The 24,961-nt window shown below is 43.1% G+C and overlaps 1 protein-coding gene across 3 annotated transcripts in view; it reads left to right on the forward strand.

Annotated features, from left to right (window-relative positions):
• serpinh2 (serine (or cysteine) peptidase inhibitor, clade H, member 2) overlaps positions 1-3,144 on the forward strand; it is a 22,253-nt gene extending 19,109 nt beyond the window's left edge. For 2 of the 3 annotated variants that reach the window (XM_080893482.1, XM_080893483.1), the window contains one exon: positions 935-3,142. In XM_080893482.1, coding sequence (XP_080749608.1) covers positions 935-1,240 — 306 coding nt within the window. In that variant the 3' untranslated portion in view covers positions 1,241-3,142. Of the gene's footprint in view, positions 1-934 lie in introns of all 3 variants that reach the window. The other variant, XM_080893484.1, reaches the window with a different exon arrangement.
• The last annotated feature ends 21,817 nt before the right edge of the window (positions 3,145-24,961 follow it).

A 24,961-nucleotide genomic window follows, 5' to 3' on the forward strand; every position in this document is an offset into this window, starting at 1 on the left:
CATGCACATCTTAGCTTTTAAACGAAAAGCAGATGTTCTTCATGGTTTATTGCAGTTTTCTATTAGTCTGTGGTTTTAAGACGTGAGCAAAAACAGTGTGGTTTTGGTTCAGCGAGGGAGCACCCACAGAACAGCCGGAAGATCTTAGTTGTTGTCTGCTAGTAAAAGACGTTTCCAGTAAGGAGTTTTGTCAGCTAAAGTTTAAAGAATGCCGGAAAACAGTACCGTCACCCACCCATCTTCCCCTGCAGATATTCTGTAGCCGTGGCCTCGCGCGCATCCGCACAGATGAGTCCGTACAGCCCCACGTCCACACCCACACATGCTCTCATCTGGCCCTTGCAGAAGCCTGTCACTGTGAGTGGCCCTCTGCCATGGGAGGATAAACTACCTGTCATGGCGACGACTTTCTGTGGAATTCATATCAGAGGCAAAACAAAGGAGGTGCCGAGGTCACGGGGCATCACTCTTAAATTATTCATCCTCTGCATCCTCCTTCCGTCTCCTCTCTGCCTGTCGTCCACTTTGTTCTGCCAGCTCACAACAAGGGCAACTGTCAGCCTCTTTTCTATCTCAAATTTTTGGGTATATAAAGTAGATAAATATTATGGTAAGTAAAGAAAATGCTGCTTGTGAAAAGTTACTCATTGAGTGTTTTTAAGCACATCTTTATGTGCAAGTTAATCATATTGCAGGGTTTGGTTAGGGCACCGCTCGTCCCAAACTTCTGAATGTCAGCATCATGAAATTTTAAAATCTGCTTTCCCTCCTGCTCCTTGTTTGGTCCCCTCGCGTGCATAATTGATCAGCGTCCTGGCAGCTGCACTTGGAGAGCGTGTTTATCTACGATGGCACCAAGCTTTGAGAACTTGTTTGAGAACTTACTCAAGGAAGCCATGAAGTCTTATCATCTTTTCTTTCCCTCCAATTGCAGAAACAGTTGGTTACTTTAGGTTTGACCGATGCCTGGGACCAGAAGTTGGCTGACTTCTCTGGGGTGTCAGCCAAGAGCAAAGGAAAGCTTCACCTTGGTGGCGTCCTCCACTGGGCTACCCTGGAGCTGGCTGCTCAGGCAGGGAAAGAAGATGCTGACCTACAGGAGGAACACATTGATCGGCCTAAATTGTTCTATGCCGATCACCCCTTCATTCTCTTCGTCAGAGACAGCGCCACGGGAGCCCTGCTGCTGATGGGAGCTCTGGACCACGTGGAGGGAGAGCCCTTACACGATGAACTGTAGCACCCTCCCTCCTGTTGCGTTATCCTTCTTTTCTCATCTTTGGTGTTTCTTTTCTTTTCGCATCCCCCTCTCAAAAGACTGCACACTGGTTTCTGAGTGGAGACATTGTCATTCACTGTTGCACACAATCGCATCAGACTACGTCTGGCTGTCAGACTGACACCGCGTAGTCTCACACTGACTGACACTGACACCGACACCGCCATACTCGACAGAGTCACACTCGCACAGTATCACCAACATGGCATATAGAACAAAAATACTGTAAGAGACATTACTAAAGTTGACGGATACACCAAAAACACTAACTTTGAGAGACTACTTGCCTTTTTTTTCCCCCTCCTTCCCCACACACACGCACGCACAAGGACTCTATCATCAAGTCAACACAATACGAGATGACAAACACCAACATGCTTGACAAGCACAAGTAGTTACACTGACACAACATAAGCAACCGACAAAGAACTTCAACAAACAGAAGCTCGCAGTGACACTTGAAACTCTGCTGTCAGGGCAGGTGCGCGTTTGTGTGTTTGCGCAGTGACCGACACATCAAGGGTACCCCTGTGGCCAGTCTCTAAGCTGGCAGGGACCATTGGCGGGGTCCCCAGGGCTACGTCCAAGGAAGACTGATGGCTCAGCCAAGTGCTTATTGATGAGCCAGCTTAATGCTAATGACTGTAATGCGTTACAACGCTTGTCAACAACACGGAGAGGACGGGGAACCTTTTAATCTCTTAATGCCATCGGGGATCAATGACACCATTATGCTGTTGGAAACAAATGTAACTTACATTACTTGATGTAAATGTAACAAGTTTATATTTAGAAAGATTACACAAACTCAATGACGTCTCCATGTTGAATATATTTTTTTAAATTTAGGACAATGTTTGAATAAAGGGCTGTTTTGGGGGGATTTTTTGAATTCTTTATTGTCAGTCTCATCACCTGATCACTGATTCAAAACAAACAAAAGTGTCCTGTTGATATGTCAGATGTCTGTTGCAGGTAATTTATTTTCCTCAACTTCAACCCTGAACTAAAAGGCCTTGCATGCGCCGCCAGGGTCTATGGAAGTAGATTTAAAGCCCCAAACTAAATCACTTACTGAATTTTAGTGGCAACACATGATAGAATTGCAGTGCATTGAAAGTGTAGCAGGCGACTTTGTCAACACAGTCACAGAATGCTCTCCAACAACCTCAGGTCAAATGCGTTTCTTCCATTTCCACCGATAAATAATTGAGAAATCAAATCTATGGTTGAATAAAAGAAAACGAAGGTCCCTGCTTGCCGTTCCTCTTAAAACAGCGTTCGGGTTTTGGTGTCTTCGGTGTTTGAAGTGTTTTATTTAAAGCACCCGAACATTTTAGGAGACTTTTTCGTTGCACCGGCCGCCCATCTGTCTGCACAAACAAAATACTTGATGTGTGATGGTTTTATCCCAGATGTGTTAAAAGCCTAGCGTCAAACACCGAAAATGTAAATGTGAGATGCATCTTTCTTGTTGCAGTGGTCTAGAGGCACACAGCTGGACTGTCTGATTCACAGCATTCAACAAAATCCCTCCCAGGACCACTGTGCTAGTCCATCCTTGTTCCTAAATTAGCCACCTGTACAGGTCTGCTCGGCAACAGTGCACGGCGTGCATGTGTACTGTTCCTGTGAAGCCGTGCACCTATAACAATATCCTCTCTGCAGTGGCCGTCTGTGCAGCACAGATTTCTAAAGGGCACTATATAGCGGGTATACTTCATACTGAATAACCCGTGGACTCGATTCAGACAAGCCGATGATGGATCAGTGGTCGTCTGCTGTGAGCTCATCAATCCTGCTTATTCTAACACCGGCTCCCTGCTGGCTCACCTTCACATTTCATTCGGAGCACCTACAACCGCATGCATGTTCCACATCTGCTCACAGGTAGCCAGACATAATCAGATTTTTAAAGAAAAGGGTAAGAAAGCCGTAACTCAATGATGTGGAGCTGTAGCATTCAACCTAGCATAAATCAATGTAGTAATTCGTGATTTGAAGGGAGTTCTGCCAACTAATAATATTTATCCTCCCTTTATAAAGATGTTTTAGGATTTTCCATTTATATAGTGTAGTTAGGACCTGATATTTACATCTCATTTAATGTAAATTTGGTGGTATGGCTCTATTTTGACACACTCCTGTGTGTGAAATGCAGTAGGCAGGGACATGGAAAGTGGGAGGCATAAAGACCCCGAGCACAGAAGTGATCCAGCATCAGTGACAATATATTGTACAACATGTGACACTGATTAATTCACACACGGGATAGAAGAAGGAGCTCAGGTGAAGGTGGGCTGCAGTGACTTGTAAAGGTGCAAGTGGGCAGGTATAATCAGCTCAAATAGCATATATGCTCATACACAGTGGCCAAATGGATATGTAGAAGTGTGCTATCAAAACCATCACCTGGTGAGGGCTGGCAAGATGGAGTTATTGCCTGTCTGAATTAATTCTGTGTCCCATTTCTGACTCGTTTTATTTTTCAAGTGCCCAATTATTTCACAAAAAAATTTCCAGTGTTTTAAAGCAACAGTCCATGATAACTAGTTCAAGTTAAAAGCACCTGAAAGAAATGTTCAGTTGGCTCAGAGTAGTGTCTCTGGGACCACTCTGGCAATACAGAGCAGCAATATTTTGGACAGGAAGTCAAGGTGAACTGCTTCATGAGCACTACTTGATAGCTTGACACCATTGCCGATGGTAGTCTCCTTTCAACCATTTCACCGTCACGTGACAGAAAAAGGTTTTGAGAACATTTAATGTTTAATCGCCCGTTGTTAAATAAAATATAATGTGCTAGAGCGACACGAACTTCCTGTCTCCTCCGCTGGCCTAAGCGATGGGTTCAACCGTCGGACAGTCCAAGTGGCAGAGAAGAGAGCGTTTAGAGCAAAAGAGCACTCACAGTAGAGCCATGCCAGTTATGGTGCAGTACTTACCCTTTAGAGAAAATCATAGAAGTGACTCTTTATAACTGTGGGTCAACTTTCTCAGTGTATCGCCTCGCTCTTGTTAAAAGCTTGAGATGGGTCATCAGTAAGAGGCAGGCATGTTGTACATGGAAAGAGAGGTTTATGTGGTGAGCTGGAAGGATGGCTTTCTGACATTCTGAAAAGACACACAGGTGGTCAACTTCACACCATTTATAGATTATTCACATGGGGATTTAAAGGGAACTGATGGAATAAGTGATTGTGTATCAGTTTTAATAAAAGTTTACTTTTTTACACGTTTCTTGCACTGGGTTGGACTGAAGGTTGCTTTCAAAATTTCATTAGCTTTCTTAGCCCTAACCCCACAGGTTAGAGGTTTCTCTGCTCTGATTAAAGAATTAACTCTAAACTAGCACTGAACTTTAAGAACAAGTTATGTGTGGCTTTCAGAAAAAAAACAAAAGGAGCTTGTTATTTCAATTTTCGCATCCAAAATGACCAGAGCTTACCCTGCTTTACTTGGTGGTCAGGGTAATCTGGCCATAAGCTGCTCTGTCGAGCAAAGACTGGCATTTTATTGACTCAAATGGTACACTGGGCCATCTCTGCTCTCACTCAGAAACGCAACCCTCCCAATGTGCTCCAACTTTAACCCTAGCTGTAACCTCATGGGTCAGAGGATCCACTGCTGTGAATAAAGAGTTAACACTGGTGCCAACTCTGAACTTTAAAAACAAGACATGTATGACTTTCTTTATATATATATATATATATATATATATAAAAGACAGTTGACAATCAGATGGGGTCTCCCATCCAAGTACTAACCAGGCCCTACCCAGCTTAGCTTTTAAGCTCTCAAGTGATCCAACATGGTCAGTGCAGCCTGCTATTAAGCGGCTCCTTTGGGTACAAACAGGCAATTAATGGATTCATACAGTGAAACTAGCTGTCTGTGTAAATCTGACATAACTATAACCCTAGCTGTAAACCCAACCGAGGTCATAACCCTAACCCTGTCCCTTACAACATGGGTCAGAGGTTTCTCTGCTCTGACTAACTTTGGCTATACACTATACCCAAAACTAAACTGTAGGAGCAAGACATGTAAGACTCTAAAACTGTCTCTGATCTCATTCAAAAGCCCGACCCACCCAATGTACTCCAATGCAAACACTAATTATGATGATCCATGAACAACACCAGCAAAGGAATATCAGATACACAGAGCGTGAGTAGGCAGGTGAGCTGATGGAGTCTGTTTTACAGGGAAGGATTCCAGGTCAAAATGATTAGCTTGACACAGACAGACAAGTAGATCTGACAAGAAACCCATGGAGGGAAGCTCCCTGTAAACACTTATTGTGCTGATTTTAACTCAAGAAGAGGTTTGGAAGTCTTTAGTCATTGACTCATCTCTCTGCAAACCTCTGTGACTTTAGGCGGTCTGAGCTGAGCTGTTGTGAGCTGCAGTTCGCCTACAGATCCAACAGATCCACAGAGGATGCCATCGCCCACGTCCTACACACCACTCTCAGCCATGTGGACAAGAAACAGGGTAACTATGTGCGAATGCTGTTTGTTGATTACAGTTCAGCGTTTAACACAATAGTGCCCTGCAGACTGTTCACGAAGCTCAGGGATCTGGGACTTAACAGCCGTCTGTGTGCATGGGTGTTGGACTTCCTCACTGGCAGAACTCAGGTGGTGAGGGTGGGCAGGTGCTTCTCCAACAGCATCACCATCAACACAGGAGCACCTCAGGGATGTGTCCTCTCGCCACTGCTCTACTCCCTCTACACTTCAGACTGTGTGGCCACCCATGGCTCCAACACCATTGTGAAGTTTGCTGACGACACAGTGGTGTTGGGTGCCATCTCCAACAACGATGAGGTGGCCTACATGGATGAAGTGAAGAATCTGGCATCGTGGTGCCAGGACAACCACCTCCAGCTGAACGTCAGCAAGACCAAGGAGCTGGTGGTGCACTTCAGAAGGGGTCAGCACAGAGACTACAAGCCCATTATCATCAATGGAGCTCCAGTGGAGAGGGTGCAGTCCTTCAAGTATCTTGGTGTCCACATCTCCTCAGACCTGACATGGGCTGCCCACATTCAGGTCCAGACCAAAAAGGCTAGGCAGCGCCTGTATCACCTACGACAACTGAGGAAGTTCAGGGTCTCTCCAAAGATCCTCAGGATTTTCTATACAGGCGCTGTGGAGAGCATCCTCACACAGAACATGACATCGTGGTTTGGGAACAGCTGTGTGAAGGACCAAAAAGCTCTCCAGAGAGTGATCCGTACAGCAGAACGCTGCTGCAGGATTGCTCTCCCCCCGCTTCAGGACACCTACACCAGGAGATGCCGAACTAGAGCAGCGCAGATACTGAAGGACCCGTCCCATCCTGGCAACAAACTGTTCCAACTTCTGCATTCTGGTAGAAGGTTCCGCATCTTCCGGGCAAGGACAGAGAGACTCAAGAGGAGCTTCTATCCCCAAGCCATCCGTGCCCTAAACACACACACCCGCCCTCTCACATCATCTATAATTGACTGAGACAGGACTCTTCCAGACACTAAACCAAGGCACAATGTACATTTCAATTCCTTTAATTTTAAACATGTTTATATTGTCTATCCTGTAAAATAGTCAGATGTCTATTCATATTAATGTACAGAATTCACCTGCTTGCTGCTACTACTACACATTCACCCAATGTATATACTAAAAAAAAAAAAAACACCCAGCACGCCCCTGCGGGCGGTTTATCCTTCAAGCTCGGGTCCTCTACCAGAGGCCTGGGAGCTTGAGGGTCCTGCGCAGTATCTTAGCTGTTCCCAGGACTGCGCTCTTCTGGACAGAGATCTCCGATGTTGTTCCCGGGATCTGCTGGAGCCACTCGCCTAGCTTGGGAGTCACCGCACCTAGTGCTCCAATTACCACGGGGACCACCGTTACCTTCACCCTCCACATCCTCTCGAGCTCTTCTCTGAGCCCTTGGTATTTCTCCAGCTTCTCGTGTTCCTTCTTCCTGATATTGCTGTCATTCGGAACCGCTACATCGATCACTACGGCCGTCTTCTTCTGTTTGTCTACCACCACTATGTCCGGTTGGTTAGCCACCACCATTTTGTCCGTCTGTATCTGGAAGTCCCACAGGATCTTAGCTCGGTCATTCTCCACCACCCTTGGGGGCATCTCCCATTTTGACCTCGGGACTTCCAGGTTATACTCGGCACAGATGTTCCTGTACACTATGCCGGCCACTTGGTTATGGCGTTCCATGTATGCCTTGCCTGCTAGCATCTTGCACCCTGCTGTTATGTGCTGGATTGTCTCTGGGGCATCTTTACACAGCCTGCACCTGGGGTCTTGCCTGGTGTGATAGACCCCAGCCTCTATGGATCTTGTGCTCAGAGCTTGTTCTTGTGCTGCCATGATTAGTGCCTCTGTGCTGTCTTTCAGTCCAGCTTTGTCCAGCCACTGGTAGGATTTCTGGATATCAGCCACCTCCTCTATCTGCCGGTGGTACATACCGTGCAGGGGCCTGTCCTTCCATGATGGTTCCTCGTCTCCCTCCTCTTTCTTGGGTTTCTGCTGCCTGAGGTATTCACTGAGCACTCGGTCAGTTGGGGCCATCTTCCCAATGTATTCTTGGATGTTCGTTGTCTCATCCTGGACTGTGGTGCTGACACTCACCAGTCCCCGGCCCCCTTCCTTCCGCTTAGCGTACAGCCTCAGGGTGCTGGACTTGGGGTGAAACCCTCCATGCATGGTAAGGAGCTTTCTTGTCTTTATGTCAGTGGCTTCTATCTCCTCCTTTGGCCAGCCTATTACCCCAGCAGGGTACCTGATCACGGGCAGGGCGTACGTGTTGATGGCCCGGATCTTGTTCTTACCATTCAGCTGACTCCTCAGGACTTGCCTGACCCTCTGCAGGTACTTGGTGGTTGCAGCCTTTCTAGCAGCCTCTTCATGGTTCCCATTCGCCTGCGGGATCCCCAAGTACTTGTAACTGTCCTCTATGTCTGCAATGTTTCCTTCTGGTAGTTCAATCCCCTCAGTTCTGACTACCTTCCCTCTCTTTGTTACCATCCGACTACACTTCTCCAGTCCGAACGACATTCCAATGTCATTGCTGTATAGCCTGGTAGTGTGGATCAGTGAATCGATGTCTCGTTCACTCTTGGCATACAGCTTGATGTCATCCATGTACAGGAGGTGGCTGACAACTGCTCCGTTCCGTAGTTGGTATCCGTAGCCAGTCTTGTTAATGATCTCACTGAGGGGGTTCAGGCCTATGCAGAACAGCAGTGGGGACAGAGCATCTCCTTGGTAGATCCCGCACTTGATGGTGACTTGTGCTATGGGCTTGGAGTTGGCCTCTAGTGTTGTACGCCACATCCCCATTGAGTTCCTGATGAAGGCTCTTAGGGTCCCATTGATCTTGTACAATTCTAGGCATTCCAGTATCCAGCTGTGGGGCATTGAGTCATAGGCCTTCTTGTAATCAATCCAGGCAGTGCACAGGTTGGTCAGTCTGGTCTTGCAGTCTCGGCTGACTGTTCTGTCTACCAGTAGCTGGTGTTTTGCGCCTCTGGTATTCTTGCCAATCCCTTTCTGTGTCCCGCTCATGTATTGACCCATGTGCCTGTTCATCTTAGCCGATATGATGCCTGACAGGAGCTTCCATGTAGTACTGAGGCAGGTTATTGGTCGGTAGTTGGAGGGGACCGGTCCCTTCTTGGGGTCCTTGGGGATCAGGACCGTCCGACCTTCGGTTAGCCATTCCGGGTGTCTCTCGTTAACTAGCAGCTGGTTCATTTGTGCTGCCAGACGCTCATGGAGTGCAGTCAGCTTCTTTAGCCAGTAGGCGTGAACCATGTCGGGCCCTGGTGCTGTCCAACTCTTCATACTGGAGACCCTTTCTTGGATATCTGCCACTGTGATGGTTACTGGACCCTGTTCAGGGAGGTCGCTGTGGTCTGCCCTCAGATCCACTAGCCACTGAGCATTGCCGTTATGGGTTGCGTCCTTCTCCCATATGCCCTTCCAGTATTGCGCCGTCTCCAGCCTTGGTGGTGCTGTTCTCTTATTGTTCCCTTGCCACTGAGAGTACACCTTTGCTGGTTCTGTGGAGAACAGCTGGTTTATTCTCCTGCCTTCTATCTCTCTGGTGTACCTCCTCAAGCGGCTGGCCAAGGCTGTGAGTCTTTGCTTGGCAGTTTCCAAGGCCTCAGGTATGGACAGCTTGCTGTATTTCTTATGCACCTTCTTTGTCGCACCTTTCTGCAACTCCGTTAGTTGGCTAACCTCCCTCCGTGCTACTTTGATCTTGCCCTCTAGCCTCCTTCTCCATGGAGGGTACTGCCCCTTGTCGCTGTTCAACTTGTAGCCAAGCATCTCACTGATCACTGCTGCCGTATTGTAGATCAGCTTGTTAGTGTCGGTAATCGTGGTTGTAGGTATTGTCCGTAGTGCTGCATTAACATCATCTAGCAGACCTTCTGAGGGTACTTCACGTAATCTTGGTAACCGGCTACGGGGGATCCAGGTTTCAAGCTTGGCCATGATCCTATTTTTCAGGTCAATTCCTCTCGCACTCAACGGTCCTTCTCCTATCGCACTTGGGGCTACGTACCCAATCTCGGGTGGGGGTGATGAAATCGCCCCCCTGACCTGGCGTCCTGACTCCTCCTTGCCGTAGCATTTGTGTTGTACCTCGTCAATCTCTAGCTGTGAGAGCAGTCCCTTCTTTCGAATGTTGGAACACTGAGCTACTAGTTGTTTCGCCGTCACTGTGGATGTTGGGTATCGAAGAATCCATAGGTCCGTCATCCTATTCATGTAGCCCCTGCCGCCGGGGTTACTTGCGTAGTAGCATTCCAACAACGCCCTGTTTTCGTCTCTTGCCCACCGATGCCTTCTTGTTCCAGTAGCCCACTTTTCGTCAGGGTGCCCTGGTTCCTCAACACCTGACGCGGACCTTGTTGATCCGGGCGACGTCCGAGCCGGCATGCCTTCATATTTATCTGTCTCGCTCATGTCTGCGGTAGGCTCGCTTAGCATAGGGGGTCTAGCCTTAGGACCCTTACTGGATACAGACGCCCAAGGCAGGAATCGAACTTGCGATCCTGGGTTCCAAAGGCGTGTAGTCTTATATGTTCTTCCTCTACACCCCCCCAATTTTTGCACATGTCGAGGAGCGTGTCAGGCTACATTTCACTGTGTGCTATACTTGTATAACTATGCATGTGACGAATAAAGAACCTTGAACCTTGTGGTTGCTAAACACTTTCACTTTCCAAAATTACCACTTACAGTTGATTGTGGAATATCCAGGAGGGAAAAATGACATGAACTGCCTACATTTGAAGTCAGAGAGCTCTATAGAACAACCCATCCTTTCTCAAATGTTTGTGAAGACAGGCTGCATGGCTTGGAGCTTGATTTTTACACCTGTGCCTATGGGGGTAATACACAGTAATATGCCCTGACAGGCAGGTTGGAGTTTTACTGACCAATGGGGCTAAGCTAGCCAGAATAGTCATTGCACTCTCCCTGCAGTATTCCAAGAGGAAGCTGTAAGTCAAGTCGAGCTTTTCTGTGTGTCAATATGTGAACTGTTTGAACTAGATGGTTTCATATAAAAATATGTCAAGTTTAAATATTGAAAGGTGGGATCCCCCTTTCAAATCACAAGCCCATAAAAGTATTTTCAAGGCAAAATATAAAACAATAGCTTTACTCTGTCACTGTTGTCTGTTGTCTTTCTCACCAGGAGATAGTTAATCTGCCCGAAGCAGGCTGTCTGCGGCAGCCAATATTAATGTTATTGATCATTGTCAGCTCTTGTGTTTCTTCCAACCTCAGATCACACTGGGGTGTGCAGTTTCTTTGCTTTTTTCTTTCCAGTAAAAGCTTCTTTTTTCATTAGTCCCCTTCTCTGTTCTTCTCCCCAATAACCTGTCTACTTTATTGCACACAGTCCTTAGAAAGTGACAACTTGGGAAACTGAATCAAAGTTTCAATAAAGCCTGGACTGCTGCAGGCTTTGACAAGTAAGGTGGATGGAGTGGAGGAGTACAGAAAGAGACTGAAGAAGGACATATCGGTTCCAGAAAGATAAATAGTTCATGAAGCTGTTGACTCCACCATTTTATTACTTTTGGCTAAGAATTTTCCACCCGCCTGCAGCTCTTTTTGCCTACAAATTATTCATCGCACTTCCCACAGGCCTTAGCTGTCAATCCCAGAATTAGGGGTTTGTAGGGAAGATGGGAGCTGGAAGTTTGTCGCGAGATCAGGTGCATGCATACTCAGAAAGAGCTTGATAAAACTATAAAAGCTATTATAATACCATACAATCATTTCAGCTACACTTTCAGACAAACTCTGAATACACAATCAAAGAGAAACGCAAAATTAATAAATATATGGATAGGAGACTTCAGTTCAAATCAATTTTATTTATATAGCACCAAACCACAACAACAGTCACCTCAAGGCTCTTTATATTGTAAGGTAGACCCTACAATAATACCTAGAGAAAAACCCAACAATCATATGATCCCCTATAAACAAGCACTTTGGCGACAGTGGGAAGGAAAAACTCCCTTTTAACAGGAAGAACCAGGATCAGGGAGGGGCGGGGCCACCTGCTGCGACCGGTTGGGGTGAGAGAAGGAAGACAGGATAGAAGACATGCTGTGGAAGAGAGACAGAGATTAATAACAAGTATGATTCAATGCAGAGTGGTCTATTAGCACAATTAAAAATGAAAGGGTTAAAGAATACTGAAGCAAATTTGAACAAATGCAAGAATTTGTCACATCTTATGAACGATTTAGTCTTCATGTAAATTTACATGTACTATTAATTTTGGTGCATTTAATTGTATATTTTCCGAGTGATTTATTTGTTTTTATTTATTTATCTATTTTTATTTAGTCGTTTCAGGTGCTCAAGGACTTAACAGCATGACCGCTGTCACCAATAATTTGCTTCTGATGCGTTCCCCAGCAAATCTTTAAACAAGGATCACTCATAAAAAATGCATAAATATGGAACTCTGTGATAATGTTGGGAAGAAATGCATTTCTTACAGTTCATATTTCATGAGTCAAAATGTTCATTTGTACAAAAGTAGCTCGCAGCTCAGTTTTGAAAAGTTTGGACTGCTGTGACTGTTTTGACAGCGCGACTGTAATCTTTTCGCTGCATCTGTCATTGCATATTCAGTGTGTGCGTTTCCACTCACATGCTGTAAACCTCAGACAAATTGAAAGTGCAGAATGTTCACACTGGGTTGGTAAAGCCATCAACCTGGAAATGGAAACCTTGTCAGCGGTGAAGAATTGATGGTCATGGCTTCCCAGCCACCCACAGTGACTCTCTCTGCAGGATTAGAACAACATTATTCAGATTGCAGATGAACATTAGACTGGGATATCGCTCAAATCACGACATACCGTATGTGCTCTACCTCAATCCAGCCAGTGTTTGTGAACATGAACAGCTGTCATCCAAAGCCAGAAATAGCACACTTCCAGGACTTACCTGCTGCGTCGAGCAGACTCGCTGCCTCAGCGGTGCTTCATAACCAGTGAGTGGAAATCAGATTTTGTGAGCCGGCAGATGTTTGCTTTATGTTTTCTATTAAAGCTAAAGGCGATTTTTGAATAGAGACAATACCAGTGTTCAACCAAACTTTTTTCCAGTATGTAAAAGCGATTGCTGTTCTTTCCCTTTTTTTTTCCTTCCTCTGATGCACTACATATATGCAATATTGTAATATTGTATGCAGTATATACAATAGCTTCTGCTTCCACATCATCACCCAACCTGTCAGTAATACAAATGCAATCTAACATGTGTTCAATCTCAATATAGAATAATAAATAGGGATTGTGAGTAGGGCTGCTCAATTAATCGAATTTTAATCACGATTACGATCTGGGCTTTCAACGATCATTAAAAATGACTGAGCCGATTATTAGCCCCTCCCTCGTTTATCCGCGACACCTTAAAGGCCGGTCCGTGAAAATATTGTCGGGCATAAACCGGTCCGTGGTGCAAAAAAGGTTGGAGACCGCTGATTATTAGGACCCGAGGGAAGCTCGGAAAGCTAAGCAGAAGTTATTTGGAGAGGAGAGTGACTGCCGTTGGTTGAAAAGAGAGGTAAAAAAAACTTCAGTGGTGTTGCACACTATTTTATATTATTTTTTTAAAGTCATTGTTAACCCTTTAAAGCCGTCAGAGCAGCACGCTCCGTTTTGTGTAACTATTTTTAAATCCCTGTAGAACCTGGACCATGTAAGCTAGCGCAATAATTTGTTTTGCATATGAAACCAGAGGAGTTGTACTTACATCTCATGCCATCAGCTTGTCCTCGGTCACGGTTTCCTTCCACATAAAGCTTTGCAAAAATTGCATAAAAAGCGCTTGCAGGAACAAAAACATAATATTCCAGAAACACGCTTCGCTGATCCGATCAGCTGTTCGTAACACTTCCCACAGTGAAACAGGCGTCAGTGCGAACTATCACATGTCCGCCATTTCCTGGCCGAAACCGGAAGTGACGTCATTTTAGCGGAAATGTAGTTTTTTTTACTTGTAGGCCTTAAAGGCCTATACTGGTCATGTTTGACTTTTCTGAATAGTTTCTGGGATGCTTAGAACTCGAATTGCACTGCTGGAAATAGTTTATTTTGATGCACCTGCTGTTTTCTTTGAAAATTTGCATCATAGGATTGTTTTTTTTGTTTTTCCTGCAGTATATAAAAATTGGTGTATCTCCAAAATAAAACTATGAACACACTCAAAATAAGTTTCCTGTTGTTGTAAACTATTTTTTGCAACTTTTTTGTATTTAAAGTTTTGAGGGATAAACCTCTTTAAATTAAAGTAGAAATATATGTAAAAAAACAAACAAAAACGATTTTCAATTTTTTTTTGTAGTTTATTGCACTGTTTTGCAATTAATGTAGTTACTATGGACTTAATGCATACATATTATTAAAATATGGGCTATAACAGTTGTATAGCAACTTGAAATGCTCCCATAAATGGCACTACAACATGTAAAAAAATAATATAAGCTCTGGCGGACTTGGTTCTATAGTAGGTCTTAAAGGGTTAAATAAATATCGTCAAATAATCGCGATCTCAATTTCAGTGAAAATAATCGTGATTATCATTTTTGCCATAATCGAGCAGCCCTAATTGTGAGGGGGTATAGCTCAGTGGTAGAGCATTTGACTGCAGATCAAGAGGTCCCTGGTTCAAATCCAGGTGCCCCCTGTTTTAGGGCAGGGATAGCTCAGTAGTTAGAGTGGTCGCCCCAAGGTCGGGGTTTCGAATCCACTGAATAGGTACCCTTGAGCAAGGTCCCGTCCCTACACACTGCTCCCCGGGCGCCTGCTTAGTGGCTGCCCACTGCTTCACTGAGTGAATGGGTCAAATGCAGAGAAAAGCAAGTAATTTCCCCACAGGGATCAATAAAGTATATATCATTACTATTATTAGATTTATTGTAGCTTTGTCCTGATTTCAGTATACCAGGCAGGTCATTGGGTCAAGACAGTGTGCACAGTATATACTTCTGTTTTTTTTTCTTTCTTATTTTGTTTGTTTTTGGAGATGAAGGGAAAACAGGCAAAAAAGTGTAACCAATTCGTGAAAGATTGCACTAATCCCCTTATGCAGTGGTCGTAAATCCAGCTACAGGCATCACCTTAGCATGACTGCAAATGATAAAAAACAACATTTAAATATTAATATAGAAAATTTCCACAAGTATTATACCTAGCAGAGATGGGCAGTAACGTGTTACAAGTAATGTGTTACTGTAATCCGATTACTTTTTTCAAGTAACGAGTAAAGTAAGGGATTACTATTAGGTAATTACATTACTGTTACTTTCACGTAAGAACTCTATGTTACTACTTTACTAACTAATCGCGATTTTTTTGCGAGAGTGTCTCATGACAGTGACGTAAGCGAGTGCGACGTTCGTGGCAACAGCTGTGTGCAGATCAAAAATGGATCATATAACAAGTGCGACAGAGTATGAGCGTGCAGCGTTTAAAGCGTGGAAGTACTGACCTTACTTTGAGTTTGATTCTGTAAAAAGTGACAAAAACATTAGCGTCCGCTGTTCACTGCGTGGGAAGAAAACTTCTTTTTCCATCGAAAAAACTCCTGAACTTCCGAGCAAGCACCAAATACGCTGCCGCTGGAAGGTGAAATTCACAGAGAAACTGCCGTATCCTTCCATTGACCGCCGCGACACACCTGCACCAGGGTAAACCTCCGCCTGCCCCACTCCTGCTATACAGGTGAAAATAGAGCAACAGGACCGCTGAGTCTTTGATTTTATTTATTTTCTGCTGTGTTTTACTTGCATCTATTTGAAAGAGTGAGTGCAAACACAAAAAACTATTATATTTTATGTGCTAGAAAGTGTAGAGAATAGGTTTAAAAGTTAAACAAATTTCTTCCAGTCAGAGAATGCTGTATATAATTTAATGTTTGCTTGATGCATAAAGTTAAAAGATTAAAACTGATAAAACCAGTTTTAAAAAGAGATTTTTTTCATTTTATTACATTTTATATGATGGATTATGCAGAAACAGTAGAATTGGGCTGAAAGATCTATTGCTTTATTACTTATTTAGGGTGTAAATCCTGTTTTGAAAAGTAACTAAGTAACGAATTACTTTTGAAAATAAGTAATCAGTAAAGTAATGGGATTACTTTTTTCAGGAAGTAATCATTAATTAGTTACTAATTACTTTTTTCAAGTAATTTGACCAACACTGATACCTAGCCCGAGTGCCGACCCCGACCTATGCTCTGACAACCCTCACTAATATTTAACACAAGAAGTGCGCAAATAGGGAGGGAATAGTATTGTATTTTCTGTAAAGTCATTCTGTTTTTTCTACCTTTTAAATGCACTTTAGGAAGTTTGTAGTGCAATGGAAACATATGCAATGTACAGGCTTTTCTTATTTGCCCTGTTTGAAATCCATTTTATACTTTTAAATATAATTTTTGAGTAGAATTATTCTTTTTTTTTTTTTTAAATGGATTAATTATTTAATAATGTAACACATTTTAGGCAGATGTACAACATAAAAGTGAAATCAGAGGTCAAATGTAACATGATAATTTTTTACATGCTGACAATACACACCACTTGTAAGAAGCATAGTTTCTAAATTACAAGGATTTCAGTTTTCTAGCAATGAATCATTAAGTTGACCTTTAAGACCTTGGTCAACTTAAGAAAAGCTTGTTAGTTCTTCATCACGCTGTCTGTGAACAATTAGCCACCACAAAACTGACGGGACTAGCTCCGTTCCTATTTAGGCTATATATAAGTGTAGGTTAATAATAGACATGGTCAAGATAATTCGGTGTTTGGTCTAAATGTGCTCCATGCAAGAAGACTAGTTTAACTGTATCATACTTGACACATGAGACTATGTGAGTGTTTGACTCCACATCCTCAGTGTGATTTTCTTTCCTGAAAAACCAGAATAAATTGCACAATACATTTTTTAAGCAACAACTTGCACAGAAATGCCAGATTAAGCAAAAAGATACAAATTTAAAGTTAAATATGCAAATTTATTTTATTATTATTTTTATTATTTTTTTGGTAAGGTAAGGTTAAAAAAAATATTAAAAATTTTAAAAGAAAATTATTTGATGGTTCGGGCTTTACAGAGTTAAGAAAACACTCTGACATCTTCTAATTTTCCTAATTTCACTCATATTTGTCCCTTTTCAGCGTTGGTCCTTCATTTTTTTTGACCTAGCATAAATTATGCAAGCAATTTCAGTGAAGAGAAAGCGGCAGAGAAAAAAATGCCAGATTCTGAGAATATGGTGGCCAGGTTGAGATTGCAGGCATGTGCTCAGTGAACCTGCACAGTCACTGTTCTCTCATCAGTTGAATTAACAGAATTAATTATGACTCTCTGCCTGGGAACACTCTGCTGGCATTTACATGCGGTGACCCATAATCCCTTCTCTGCAGTGTTTATGCGTTTGTGTGTGTTCATGCACCTTACCCTTGAAAAGAACAGCTGCTAAGCATGGACAGTGATCACACACACACACATACCTACAGTCACACAATGGCACACGCACATTTTGCTGTACCTGCCTGTTAGCATTATTGGACAAGACAGCTCCCTGTGTAATTTGCATAGTGATATCATTTGGATAATATTGCAGCTAGCTTAGGCGCCACCTGCTTCTGTGCTGAAATTGCTGGTGAAAAATGGAGGCCAGGTGGGAACAGGGGTGTGGGGCTTCACGGAGCTAGAATGCAACCTTCTCCAATTATGATATACATCGTTATAATTGGGGGATGCGTGTCTTTGGGTGTAATTGTGCAAATCATTTTTTGCCGTTTGACTGCGGTGTTTGCCCTTACGTGTTGACATCATCATAAACCGAATAAGCAGCTTTCTCTCACTCGTTCACTCAGCTCCATCGTGCATTCAGATTTTCTAAATTTGTACAGTTTCTGAAATAGTGAAATGATAAAGTCCCATTGACTTTGACTGGAGAGCCAGTTGTCTCTCACTCTTAGGCTACGTTCACACTGCAGGCTAAAGCACATCAAATCCGACTTTTTTGACCCTATGCAACCCATATCCAATCATGGTATGACAGTGCGAACAGCACAAATCCGATATTTTCAAATCTGACCTGGGTCACTTTCGTATGTGGTACTGAATCCAATACATACCTGATGTTTTAGAAAGCGACTGCTGTTTGAATGGTCATGTCGCATTAAATCTGTCTTTTACGTCACTGACACCACACAGATGCCAATCCGGTTGTTAAGTCTGACGTCACTAGCCGTGTCTGGGCCTAAACTCCGCTGCAGGTCCATATATCAAACAATCACTATGGCATTACTGAGAGTTGAAAACCTGTCTAAAGTCTTTCATCTTTAATAAAATGATCAGCGTTCTGCTCTACCAGGTGTAACAGTTGAGTATAACATCCAGGCATCCATGAAAACGGAATTTATGACATTTAACGGAGTTAGAAGTTAGCAGGAAGTTAGCTCGCTAGCTTCTATCTAAATACAATATAGCATGTCCTGACTGCAGGGTTTTGGAAACAAATTAAAACGTACAGCTCTGTTATCACTTCCAACATAAATGAAGACAGAAAGCTAAACAGCAGTGACGTTTGTAGGGTTACTGAATTTTGGCTAGCTGGTATATAATGATGTGCTACGTGACCGCTAGCGACACAGCTATGTTAGCATAATATAAACAAGCTAACTTTTTTTCCACTGGATAAAAGTTAACGTGAGTGTTCTCGGTGGTCAGGAACAAATGTAATCGCATGGCAGGATGCTGTAAAAGGACCACACTTCAGTCAGGAGAACAACTGAGATAATCCATCCACAATACGAGGTTAGTCATTCATATACTGCTGCATGGGCTGGGCTGTAGTTACATCCTAAGGTTTTAAAAACTGAGCTTAAATAAATGATTAGCGGTAATAAAAGCCGAGGAAGGTCAACAGTGATCACTGACTGTTTTAGGAGCTTTTTGAGATTAAATAGAAGAAAATACAAAACATTAAACATGTTAACAACACAAAAGCCATATTAAACGCAGACTACTTTAGGCCCGGATGCAGGATTCGTCATGTCATCACTTAACGACCGGATTATCAGTGCCGGAGAAGACAAACAAGAAAGCATGGCGGCCATTGTTAAAGCACGGGCTCTCTTTTTTCTCAGTGTCCTTCTTTCTCTAACTAATTTGTCAAAATCCTGTCGGTTACAACTGTGCAGAAATTGATAGACTGCTGCAACAACACCTACTAGCTCTGTAGCCGCTATTTTTACTTCCATAAACAGAGAGGGTTGCGTGTGACGCCTTCTTTTGCGCATGCGGGACGCTTTGAGGGCCGTGTGTGTGACCGTAGCCTTAGTGGCCCAGTGGCAGTATTACCACATGCTCACCTCTCACTTACATACTGTCGTGAGTTCAAGTATATCATGCACTTTCATGATTTAGTTTTTGTACTGTAAACATTTTCCCGTGTACCAAATCATTCCATATTGCAGAGGGACAGCTTTACTATAACAGGTTAAATGTCCCTGAACTGTGGAAAAGCTTGTATGACAGAGATGATTACGACCACTTGGATCAATTCCCAGTGGTAGCAGATTAGCTTCTATCTCAGGTACAGCACTCTTGTGGCCTATTAAAGTGGCTGCCCAGTGTTTATGAGCTGTCTCTCTTCAGCTTTCTTACCCAACATCTTTGCCTCCAACTTTTTATCTGTGCTAGAAGCAAGCTAGAGCTCAAATCCACCAGTAGAAACAATCCCACCTCAGTTTCTTGCAGAAATGGCATAACTTAGCTGCTTTTGTTCTCTGCCGAACCGTTTCTGTGACTTCAGAGAGGAGGTCGCCATAACAAAACAGCAACTGGAAGAACCTCTTTGCCCTCACAGCTTTCACTGACCTCCCATCCCCCTCCTATCCAAATGTGGCTGCAGCGGAGTATGGAAACAACAGATAACGACTCAAGCCCTGTGAGATGTGTTATGGAGCTCTTAATGAAAGAGTTGTGCCCCATTGAGCCCTATAATGAATGTTCTGACATTGAAAATCCCAGGAGGAGCAGCTTAATTCCTGGGAGTAGGTTCAAGCAGCTAAACACACTTTCATAGAGAAAACAGTGACTAAATGATGCCTTAAAAAATTGGCATTGTGTAGTTAGTTTGGTATGCATGTATCTACGTGGCCCCATCAGAGAAAGGTGTTCCAACACCTTTGTTCCGGCTCTTTATGCAGCCTTGTCCAGCTTGTCTGATACCTGTTTAGCTTTTATCCTGACTAATGGAAATGTCAAAAACACTGTAGAAAAGCTGGACTGCCCATTCTCCTCAGAAGCCAAAAGATGTGAAGCTGAGATTGCTGCCAAGCCTCGTCAAAGACGCACGCACACCCTCACGCACACAGTCAGAGTGCTATGCGGTATTATAACTGATAAGAGCTTTTGTAGATTTTAGTAATGATGTCCCTGAATACCAAGTGAGCTACATCTAAAGAGACCCACAGGAATTAATAAAAATGTCTCCAATTTCATGGCCGCAGTGGTTTCCTGCTTTTGAGAGATCACAAAAGAAAATCACTGAATGCCACAATTTAATTATGTATTTCAGGGTGTCTCTGGATGTATTGCTCCTTTTTGGAAATTCTGCATCCCCATTCTGGTCCCTCTCTTTGTCTTTCCCCATCATTCCACGTCACGCTTTCATTTTTCTTTTACTTTCTCTCAGCACTCATTTCCATTTCTTTTCCTCTTTTTTTTTTCTTATTTCAAATTTCTCATTCAGATCTCATCCCCTGTCCTTTCTGTCTTGCCCGGCCCCCTCCTTTTTTTGTACCCTTGTGTTCTCTTTTATATTGCTGCCTCTCTCCACCAGTGCTCTGATTCATTCCTCCTCTGCTTCACTCTTTTACATGGGCAGGTGGCAGAGCAGCTGGCCTACTATGGCCATGTGTCAGAGACAGTAATCACAGAGGAGATGTTTGACGCCGCTGTGCAATTTGGCACAGTGCAGGGTGACCCCACCCAGAGCTGAGAAAGACGACCTGTTTGGATAGCCCCCCGGTTGCCCCAAGCACCGACTGGGAAAGGAGCATCAAGGACGGCTCACCTCACACCTCAACGGCCTCGCAGGTGGGCTCCTCAGGGGAAGAGGGGGAGACGGTTGGCTGTCAAATGACACGAGGCGGCAGATCTACAAAAGGTTGGCAGCTGTGTAAAATGAAAGAAGAAAATTTGTAGGCCACTTAAAGCCTGCAATTAATTGGAAACAGCACAAGTACAACAAAAAAAGTTTTTGTATTGGATAGACTGAATCTTTCAAGATGCTTCGTTGAAAGGCTTTGTGGGAAGATGGTTCAGTTACTTCAGAATCTGCTTTTTCAGTCTATAATTGCAAAGCACTGAGAATTTAGTCATATGGTTTATGTGAAATAATCATATGGCTATTTAACGATTCAGAAAATCTAGACAGCTCGGAATAGATCCAGTATTTAGAGATCAGCATAATGCTTTTTTCCTTTATACACGACCACAGAGGATTTGAAACCAAACTACAATTGTATTCTCAAAGTGCAGATTTTTCATTTTTATTTGAGGCAGATCCGGGCTTTGTACAGCCAACAGGCCACATCAGGTCCTTCTTTTGTCGCTGACATCATGCAGTTTGCCCTCTTTCAGCTTCCTTGCTGGCTTACTGTTCTTTCTGATTTTGTGTGAAATCAAGTTCACTGTAAATGTTTTGCATCTGAAGTTTATAACCAACGTTAGATCGCAAGACACGGGCGTCTTGCTATTTATTTACTCAAGTTCAAGGTAAAGCTGTGTTCTTAGTTTGCTGTCTTTACAATTTGAATCACTATTACGAGACTGAGCACATGGAGAAATACAAGAACTTGACTGACGCAGAGCAGGAATGGATATCTGAATGTTTGCTAGCAAAGCTCCAAAAGAAACAAGGACTTTTTTTATTTACCGAGCTTTGCACATCCAAGGACGGAGCAGTCAAGACCAGCTTTGCAACTTCCCATAAAATCACAAAGAACGGGAAGCTATTCTCTGATGGGGAGTTTATCAAAGAGTGTCTGGTAGCCTCTGTTGTGCTAATATGAACTGAGAAAAATTATTTGAGAATGCACCCCTCAGTAACAAGATGGACCGAGCACATTGTAGTAAATCTGGAGTTTCAGTTAAAAAGTAAAGCGGAGAATTTTGGCTTTTTCTCTTTAGCTCTCGACGACACCTGTGATGACCATGACACCCCAGTCACTCATCTGTATATGTAGGACAAGTTTGAGATGATGCAGGAGCTGGCAGTAATGCTCTGAATGAAAAGTATTACAACAGGAAGTGGTTCAATCACGGAGGCCGATTCCTTGGATGGGCTGGGGCTGAAATGGGACAAACTGGCAGCTGATGGCTGTCAAAATTTGACAGGGAGCATTTTTGGACTATATATAGCTCATACTTCATTGTTGTATTCCAAAGCTATTGTAACTTGCTGCTTCTAATGGCCCGGAGTGAATACATAATGCATAAAGAAAAACTACACCGCACTGCTTTGCATTGTAATTTCACTGTAATTGTAATTTTGACTTAAAATGATAAAGGGGAAGTGATATTAGTCTTCAAAGCTTTGCTGGTGATAAGAAGATGAGACAAGAGTGAGAAAATACATGTAGACATAGACAGACTTCTAAAAGAACCACTGCTTTGTTCTACCGGTGCGTTTGATGTTTCGACCAGAAGAGCTCACAAATTCTGCTTATAAGCAACAACTTAAACCAAACTCTGTGCCTACAAAAGAAGTCAACACACCCTCAGGTAGTGAATGAAAATTGCTTTGAGAACGGTGAAAGACAACTAATTTTGTAATGTAAGATGTTAATACGCTGGAATCAACTCTAATGCACTTTGGGTCAACTCCTCTCGGTCTGATTATTCTTGACAAAACAGACTAATAAATATTACAATATACAGTTTGTGCCAATACATAACAGCTGTCTCTCGAGTAAATTCGTCACTGTGAATAGACTCTAACTTTACCCTTATTTTGTGATGGTAGTTATTGTTCTGCACTACAGTCTCAGTGAGTTTGATGTAGCGACACTTGAACCAGTTCTCTACCTGCTGTAGTTTTTTTTTAAGGGTGCTTGAAGCTTGCAGCACATTTTCAGAGCAGGACAAGAACTACTGCCGCTGGCTGCAGGCCATGATGGAGAAGTTGGAGTCCATCCAACTGCTGAATTAGAGGATCTTTGGGGATCACCACAATAGCAACCTGGTCAGCCTAACACTGAGAGAAGTAAGACAGTCACTCACAGCCGGTCTAGTTAATTGGAAGCAACTGAATGTTAAAAATAAGAGTGGGGAAATTGTTCACTAGTAAGTTAATTGCCTTCTCCAATTGTGATATGCATTACTATGTCTGGGAGATACTTGTATTGGGGTGTAACTACGCAAACATTACTGCCATTTGACTTTACTGTTTACACGTGCATGGCAAAGTTATTATAACTGAATAATCAGATTTCTCTTTTATCATTGTGTCAACCATGCAGGAGAAGATATTGGTTCTGTGCATCATCGCTTTTGTTTATTGTGCAAAAGTGCAATGACTTTGAGATAAAGGAAAGAAATAAGGAGTTGTATGTGACATGATACTTAATCACTTGTGGGCTCTCCAGCACTGAATGCAAACACAGGTTGTGCAGTTCTCACACTTTTTTCTTTATGCACACACATGCAGCATGTTAACGAAGATGCCCTGCTGTTCAGCTCGGCTCTGAGTTCACTTTCAAGGCTTCTTACCTGGTTTCTGCAGACTGACTTGTAATGCATTTCTCCTCCGACGAGCTACTGAAATAGGGCAAAAGAGTGATTAGCCAATGCACAACAGGTGTGCCACCCATCTGACATGATGCTGCCCCCTAAAACATCCAGCTCCACCTCTCCCATCTGCATCCAAGTAAAGGCTACACCCTGCCAACAGACTGTTTAATTTAGCAATAGCTATCACCAAAATAGCAGCCTGGTCATAACTAACAAAAAGGGAAAAGCAAGACATACACATGAGACCTAGCCAGTTAGCAGCATCAGATAAAAAAAAAAAAATACTTCCAGAGTAAATAAAGGTGGAATAAAGGTTAATATCCTGAACTCAAATCAGGGCTGTAGCACATGAAAAAGTGCGAACATGTTTATTTATTTCATATATTGTTGCTTATTGTCAGCAGTTTAGACTAGCAGCCATCCATTTTCCAGACAGCTGACAAGAGCTGGCTAAACAAAAACAACAACAGCTGATTATAAGCTAAGATTACGCCAGCTGATGTTAGGCTCAAATATCCTTAAAGTCACACTTTGCCTTTGATAAACAGTTAGACTACATTTTTTTATATTGTATGAGTAACTAAGCATCAAAGCTGAACTGTAGATCCACTTCAAAGAAAGTTTTACTAATACCGGCTAACAGTAGCTAACAGTAGCTAGCAGAGGCTAACAGCGACACTAACAGCAGGGCCAACAGAAAAGTTCAGGACACCCTGAAAACACAAGTGAGATTCACTGACTCGTGGAATCCTTTTACAGCCTCTTGCCGAGTGAATAAAAGGTTGATGCTTCACACTTGCATTGACAGCTGAGGTTAACAGTGGACTGACAGTATGCACAGATATGCAAATTCGTGAAGGCGGATCCGTTATGCAGTCTAAATGGATTGTTTTTGATCTCTTTTGGCTGACTAAAACGTGTTTGACCTACAGCAACCATAGCTAGGAAGCATGCACTTGAACTGGAAAGATAAGAAAACTCAGTCCACTGCAATATGCAATCTGCTGACACCTAGTGGTGAACATACTGTAACTTTAACAACGTCACTTTTAATCAGTTTCACTATAGCTACCTAAAAATTACCCGCTCACTCGTGCAAAACATTTCCTCTAGAGGAAGACAGAACATCACAATAATGGATATGGTGAAATCCTCTCTGACAAAGTGTCACATTGACAGCCAACAGTTGATCTGCCTCATGCGAAATGCCTTTTTAGACTTTTTCTTTACATCGCAGCCAAAGAAACGCTCTGTGTTGTTCGCAAAGCTCGAAAGGTAAACGCTAACAGACAACTTGAATTCAA

Source organism: Rhamphochromis sp. 'chilingali', assembly GCF_963969265.1.
Source record: "Rhamphochromis sp. 'chilingali' genome assembly, chromosome: 1".
In the NCBI taxonomy this organism is placed as follows: domain Eukaryota; kingdom Metazoa; phylum Chordata; class Actinopteri; order Cichliformes; family Cichlidae; genus Rhamphochromis; species Rhamphochromis sp. 'chilingali'.